General features: G+C 46.0%; 1 protein-coding gene across 2 annotated transcripts in view; it reads left to right on the top strand.

Moving 5' to 3' along the window:
• arhgap42b (Rho GTPase activating protein 42b) overlaps window positions 1-7500 on the top strand; it is a 235189-nt gene that overhangs the window by 156461 nt on the left and 71228 nt on the right. For both annotated transcript variants that reach the window (XM_045704171.2, XM_045704173.2), the window contains exons 5-7: window positions 4013-4114; window positions 5025-5135; window positions 5266-5370. In XM_045704171.2, coding sequence (XP_045560127.2) covers window positions 4013-4114; window positions 5025-5135; window positions 5266-5370 — 318 coding nt within the window. The remainder of the gene's footprint in view (window positions 1-4012; window positions 4115-5024; window positions 5136-5265; window positions 5371-7500) is intronic.

Below are 7500 nucleotides of genomic sequence, written 5' to 3'. Positions count from 1 at the left end.
TAAGGATCTGAGGGCCCATGACACATTTTTTCAGCTTCTTCAGTGGGAAGAGGCATTGTCGTGCCTGTGTTGGGGTGTTTGGGAATGACAGATCCTTAATGATGTGGACACCGAGGAACTTGAAGCTCTCGACCGGCTCCACTACAGCCCTGTTGATGCCAGTGGGGGCGTGCTCAACCCTCTGTTTCCTGTAGCCCACAATCAGCACCTTTATACAACGGGTGTGTCCATAGACGAATAGGGTGTGTCCATAGAGGAATAGGGTGTGTCCATAGAGGAATAGGGTGTGTCCATAAAGGAATAGGGTGTGTCCATAGAGGAATAGGGTGTGTCCATAGAGGAATAGGGTGTGTCCATAGAGGAATAGGGTGTGTCCATAGAGGAATAGGGTGTGTCCATAGAGGAATAGGGTGTGTCCATAGAGGAATAGGGTGTGTCCATAGAGGAATAGGGTGTGTCCATAGAGGAATAGGGTGTGTCCATAGAGGAATAGGGTGTGTCCATAGAGGAATAGGGTGTGTCCATAGAGGAATAGGGTGTGTCCATAAAGGAATAGGGTGTGTCCATAGAGGAATAGGGTGTGTACATAGAGGAATAGGGTGTGTCCATAGAGGAATAGGGTGTGTCCATAGAGGAATAGGGTGTGTCCATAAAGGAATAGGGTGTGTCCATAGAGGAATAGGGTGTGTCCATAGAGGAATAGGGTGTGTCCATAAAGGAATAGGGTGTGTCCATAAAGGAATAGGGTGTGTCCATAGAGGAATAGGGTGTGTCCATAGAGGAATAGGGTGTGTCCATAGAGGAATAGGGTGTGTCCATAGAGGAATAGGGTGTGTCCATAGAGGAATAGGGTGTGTCCATAGAGGAATAGGGTGTGTCCATAGAGGAATAGGGTGTGTCCATAAAGGAATAGGGTGTGTCCATAGAGGAATAGGGTGTGTCCATAGAGGAATAGGGTGTGTCCATAGAGGAATAGGGTGTGTCCATAGAGGGAATAGGGTGTGTCCATAGAGGAATAGGGTGTGTCCATAGAGGAATAGGGTGTGTCCATAGAGGAATAGGGTGTGTCCATAGAGGAATAGGGTGTGTCCATAAGGAATAGGGTGTGTCCATAGAGGAATAGGGTGTGTCCATAGAGGAATAGGGTGTGTCCATAGAGGAATAGGGTGTGTCCATAGAGGAATAGGGTGTGTCCATAGAGGAATAGGGTGTGTCCATAAAGGAATAGGGTGTGTCCATAGAGGAATAGGGTGTGTCCATAGAGGAATAGGGTGTGTCCATAGAGGAATAGGGTGTGTCCATAGAGGAATAGGGTGTGTCCATAGAGGAATAGGGTGTGTCCATAGAGGAATAGGGTGTGTCCATAAAGGAATAGGGTGTGTCCATAGAGGAATAGGGTGTGTCCATAGAGGAATAGGGTGTGTCCATAGAGGAATAGGGTGTGTCCATAAAGGAATAGGGTGTGTCCATAGAGGAATAGGGTGTGTCCATAAAGGAATAGGGTGTGTCCATAAAGGAATAGGGTGTGTCCATAAAGGAATAGGGTGTGTCCATAGAGGCATAGGGTGTGTCCATAGAGGAATAGGGTGTGTCCATAGAGGAATAGGGTGTGTCCATAGAGGAACAGGGTGTGTCCATAGAGGAATAGGGTGTGTCCATACAGGAATAGGGTGTGTCCATAGAGGAATAGGGTGTGTCCATAAAGGAATAGGGTGTGTCCATAGAGGAATAGGGTGTGTCCATAAACGAATAGGGTGTGTCCATGAAGGAATAGGGTGTGTCCATAAAGGAATAGGGTGTGTCCATAGAGGCATAGGGTGTGTCCATAGAGGAATAGGGTGTGTCCATAGAGGAATAGGGTGTGTCCATAGAGGAATAGGGTGTGTCCATAGAGGAATAGGGTGTGTCCATAGAGGAATAGGGTGTGTCCATAGAGGAATAGGGTGTGTCCATAGAGGAATAGGGTGTGTCCATAGAGGAATAGGGTGTGTCCATAAAGGAATAGGGTGTGTCCATAGAGGAATAGGGTGTGTCCATAGAGGCATAGGGTGTGTCCATAGAGGAATAGGGTGTGTCCATAGAGGAATAGGGTGTGTCCATAGAGGAATAGGGTGTGTCCATAGAGGAACAGGCTGTGTCCATAGAGGAATAGGGTGTGTCCATACAGGAATAGGGTGTGTCCATAGAGGAATAGGGTGTGTCCATAGAGGCATAGGGTGTGTCCATAGAGGAATAGGGTGTGTCCATAGAGGAATAGGGTGTGTCCACAGAGGAATAGGGTGTGTCCATAGAGGAATAGGGTGTGTCCATAGAGGAATAGGGTGTGTCCATAAAGGAATAGGGTGTGTCCATAGAGGAATAGGCGAAGTGGGAGAATTTACTTCACCCGAATCTGTCCATGAAAATAAGACCACGAAGTGAGGATGTCAATATGAGAGTGTCGAATTTGGTCAACAAAAAAATGTCAAATGTAATTTGCTACTTGAGGCTTATTTGATCGAATAGAGGGTTTGTGATGGTGAGGTTGTTATGAATGCACTGATATACGTAAGAAGACGCAGGTGGCATTTCCACAGCTTTATGTCGGAGTTGTGCCTGTCGTTCACACGATTATCTGTCCTCTCATTGGCTAGAATGGTCCCACCTGATCTCGCCTCCTCCCGCCTGCCTTCCGTCTTTGAGGACATGTATTTCCATTGTTAGAACAAGTCACTTGATTATCTTGTCAAAATAATAGAAAAAATAATACATATATATATATATATATATAGAGAGAGAGAGAGAGAGAGAGAGAGAGAGAGAGAGAGAGAGAGAGAGAGAGAGAGAGAGAGAGAGAGAGAGAGAGCGAGAGAGAGAGAGAGAGAGAGAGAGAGAGAGGGTTTTTTACATAAACAGAGTCTCAACTTCCTGTTGAGAGTTACAATATTAGAATCAAAAGGTGCAATTTCTAAACTTGGTTGTGCATCAGAAGTTTTGTTGTTGTTATGTCAGTCACTGACAGTCACTAATATAGTCCATATGTCAACTAACATGATTTTTCTGGTGAGTTAATCTAGCTGCCAGCTATCTAAACTTGTAGTAATCATTGTCAAATTACTGACCAGGGGACCCACAATGATTTTGTTAGTCACTCTCACTCAGATATCATGTTAAAAACTGCAAACATTTTCTCCATGCCCCATGGCAAAATGAGTAGAATTGAAGCAAACTTGCAACATTTCCTCTAACTCTAAAACTTTATTTTTTTCTCTCCGCTGTCAAGACGGGTTCTGCTGAAATATTTTTCTCGAGAGGTGGGTGTAGCTTAGGGCCGCCAAAAGTCTAGGGCCAGCTCTGACTGCATAGGGGCGTCAAAAGTCTAGGGCCAGCTCTGACTGCATAGGGCCACCAAAAGGCTAGGGCCAGCTCTAACTGCATAGGGTCACCAAAAGTCTAGGGCCAGCTCTGACTGCATAGGGCCACCAAAAGTCTAGGGCCAGCTCTGACTGCATAGGGGCGTCAAAAGGCTAGGGCCAGCTCTAACTGCATAGGGGCGTCAAAAGTCTAGGGCCAGCTCTGACTGCATAGGGCCGCCAAAAGTCTAGGGCCAGCTCTGACTGCATAGGGTCACCAAAAGTCTAGGGCCAGCTCTGACTGCATAGGGTCACCAAAAGTCTAGGGCCAGCTCTGACTGCATAGGGTCACCAAAAGTCTAGGGCCAGCTCTAACTGCATGTGTGGGTATGGATGTGGGTGGCAGACCCGCGAGCCACTGCGCGCCCCACATGATAAGTACAGATTTTTTGTAAAGTTGCCCATCCCTGGCCTAGAGGGAGTTTCCACCGTATTTCTTATACCAGTCATTTCCTTTCAAAATCAGTGAATGTGGAAGTAAACAAGGACAAACTTTGAGAAGAAGGAGAGATAATTGGGACCTAGCTACAGTAATGTTTGTCACAGAGACTTCCTGTTATGTCACGGTACACCATGTGTTGAGGAGTTTCTACCATGTTCTCGTCTTTTGTCTTTCTCAGGAAGGGAAGAAGAAGTTTGACAAGGAGACAGAAAAATACTACACCGTTCTAGAGAAGCACCTGGCCTTGTCTTCCAGGAAGAAAGAGCCATTCTTACAAGAGGTAAGTCCCAGTTACGAGACAAAACAAGAGGTAAGTCCCAGTTACAAGACATCAAGTTCCTAACTATGAGCACATGTTAAATCTGCTTCAAGCAACTGGACAGGCCTTTGTGATGAATGAATGGCTGTTTCCTAAATGGCCCTAGTTAAAAGTAGTGCACAATATAGGCCCCGCAGCTTTTCTAAGGTCAACTTGCACTATGTCAATGACAAACACTGTTTCTCCTGCTGGTTACACATTACCTTCAGAGACAAACACACGGAAGAGTACTCTCTAAACCGGATGGTGTAACCATTAACCCTTTCGCTAAACAGTCTCCACAGTACACAGACACAACACACACACACATTTGCCAGCAGCATACCACCCTGCATCCCACTGCTGGCTTGCTTCTGAAGCTAAGCAGGGTTGGTCCTGGTCAGTCCCTGGATGGGATACCAGATGCTGCTGGAAGTGGTGTTGGAGGGCCAGTAGGAAGCACTCCTTCCTCTGGTCTAAAATAAAAAATATCCCAATGCCCCAGGGCAGTGATTGGGGACATTGCCCTGTATAGGGTGCTGTCTTTCGGATGGGATGTTAAACGGGTGTCCTGACTCTCTGAGGTCATTAAAGATCCCATGGTACTTATCGTAAGAGTAGGGGTGTTAACCCCCGGTGTCCTGGCTAAATTCCCAATCTGGCCCTCATACCGTCATGGTCACCTAATCATCCCCAGTTTCCAATTGGCTCATTCATCCCCCCTCCTCTCCCCTGTAACTATTCCCCAGGTCGTTGCTGTAAATGAGAATGTGTTCTCAGTCAACTTACCTGGTTAAATAAAAAATGTACCCACAGACATGTATGTTCCCAGTTGCATACACACTACCTTTCCCTTTGTCCTAAAGTTAACCCGTTGTTTGTTAACCTCCAGGCAGACACACAGATTGACAAAGAGAGACAGGTCTTCTATGATGCTTCCCTGGAGTACGTCTTCAAGATTCAGGAGGTCCAAGAAAAGAAGAAGTTTGAGTTTGTGGAACCGGTAAGTGAAAGTTTTAGTATTCAGCTCGGAGCAAATTATTCCGTTTGGGAGTCAGGCAACCCTGCTAAATTTTAAAGTTTATACAGCCGTACATTAGTTAGGATTTCATGTACTTGTCTCTCCCTCTCAGCTGCTGGCCTTCCTGCAGGGTCTGTTCACGTTCTACCACGAAGGATACGAGCTCGCTCACGAGTTTGAGCCGTACAAACAACAACTCCAGTTCAACCTGCAGAACGTAAGTAGCCTGGTCCCAGATCAGACCTGTAATATCTACTAAGTAGTCTGGTCCCAGATCAGACCTGTAATATCTACTAAGTAGTCTGGTCCCAGATCAGACCTGTAGTCTTTACTAGGTATCCTGGTCCCAGATCAGACCTGTAATATCTACTAAGTAGTCTGGTCCCAGATCAGACCTGTGTAGCCTGGTCCCAGATCAGACCTGTAATATCTACTAAGTAGTCTGGTCTCAGATCAGATCAGTAATATCTACTAAGTAGTCTGGTCTCAGATCAGATCAGTAATATCTACTAAGTAGTCTGGTCCCAGATCAGACCTGTAATATCTACTAAGTAGTCTGGTCCCAGATCAGACCTGTAATATCTACTAAGTAGTCTGGTCCCAGATCAGATCAGTAATATCTACTAAGTAGTCTGGTCCCAGATCAGACCTGTAATATCTACTAAGTAGTCTGGTCCCAGATCAGATCAGTAATATCTACTAAGTAGTCTGGTCCCAGATCAGACCTGTAATATCTACTAAGTAGTCTGGTCCCAGATCAGACCTGTAATATCTACTAAGTAGTCTGGTCCCAGATCAGACCTGTAATATCTACTAGGTATCCTGGTCCCAGATCAGACCTGGGTATCCTGGTCCCAGATCAGACCTGTAATATCTACTAAGTAGTCTGGTCCCAGATCAGACCTGTGTAGCCTGGTCCCAGATCAGACCTGTAATATCTACTAAGTAGTCTGGTCCCAGATCAGACCTGTGTAGCCTGGTCCCAGATCAGACCTGTAATATCTACTAAGTAGTCTGGTCCCAGATCAGACCTGTAATATCTACTAAGTAGTCTGGTCCCAGATCAGACCTGTAGTCTTTACTAGGTATCCTGGTCCCAGATCAGACCTGTAATATCTACTAAGTAGTCTGGTCCCAGATCAGACCTGTAGTCTTTACTAGGTATCCTGGTCCCAGATCAGACCTGTAGTCTTTACTAGGTATCCTGGTCCCAGATCAGACCTGTAATATCTACTAAGTAGTCTGGTCCCAGATCAGACCTGTAATATCTACTAAGTAGTCTGGTCCCAGATCAGACCTGTAATATCTACTAAGTAGTCTGGTCCCAGATCAGACCTGTAATATCTACTAAGTAGTCTGGTCCCAGATCAGACCTGTAATATCTACTAGGTATCCTGGTCCCAGATCAGACCTGTAATATCTACTAAGTAGTCTGGTCCCAGATCAGACCTGTAGTCTTTACTAGGTATCCTGGTCCCAGATCAGACCTGTAGTCTTTACTAGGTATCCTGGTCCCAGATCAGACCTGTAGTCTTTACTAGGTATCCTGGTCCCAGATCAGACCTGTAGTCTTTACTAGGTATCCTGGTCCCAGATCAGACCTGTAGTCTTTACTAGGTATCCTGGTCCCAGATCAGACCTGTATAGCCTGGTCCCAGATCAGACCTGTAGTCTTTACTAGGTATCCTGGTCCCAGATCAAACCTGTAGTCTTTACTAGGTATCCTGGTCCCAGATCAGACCTGTAGTCTTTACTAGGTATCCTGGTCCCAGATCAGACCTGTATAGCCTGGTCCCAGATCAGACCTGTAGTCTTTACTAGATATCCTGGTCCCAGATCAGACCTGTAGTCTTTACTAGGTATCCTGGTCCCAGATCAGACCTGTAATCTTTAGTAGGTATCCTGGTCCCAGATCAGACCTGTAGTCTTTACTAGGTATCCTGGTCCCAGATCAGACCTGTAGTCTTTACTAGGTATCCTGGTCCCAGATCAGACCTGTAGTCTTTACTAGGTATCCTGGTCCCAGATCAGACCTGTATAGCCTGGTCCCAGATCAGACCTGTAATCTTTACTAGGTATCCTGGTCCCAGATCAGACCTGTAGTCTTTACTAGGTATCCGGGTCCCAGATCAGACCTGTAGTCTTTACTAGGTATCCTGGTCCCAGATCAGACCTGTAGTCTTTACTAGGTATCCTGGTCCCAGATCAGACCTGTAATCTTTACTAGGTATCCTGGTCCCAGATCAGACCTGTAGTCTTTACTAGGTAGCCTGGTCCCAGATCAGACCTGTAGTCTTTACTAGGTATCCTGGTCCCAGATCAGACCTGTAGTCTTTACTAGGTATCC

This window comes from Salmo salar, chromosome 20, assembly GCF_965601325.2.
Source record: "Salmo salar chromosome 20, fSalSal1, whole genome shotgun sequence".
NCBI classification, from domain to species: domain Eukaryota; kingdom Metazoa; phylum Chordata; class Actinopteri; order Salmoniformes; family Salmonidae; genus Salmo; species Salmo salar.
Note: the sequence above shows the minus strand (reverse complement) of the source record. Positions and strands in the feature narration are given on the sequence as shown.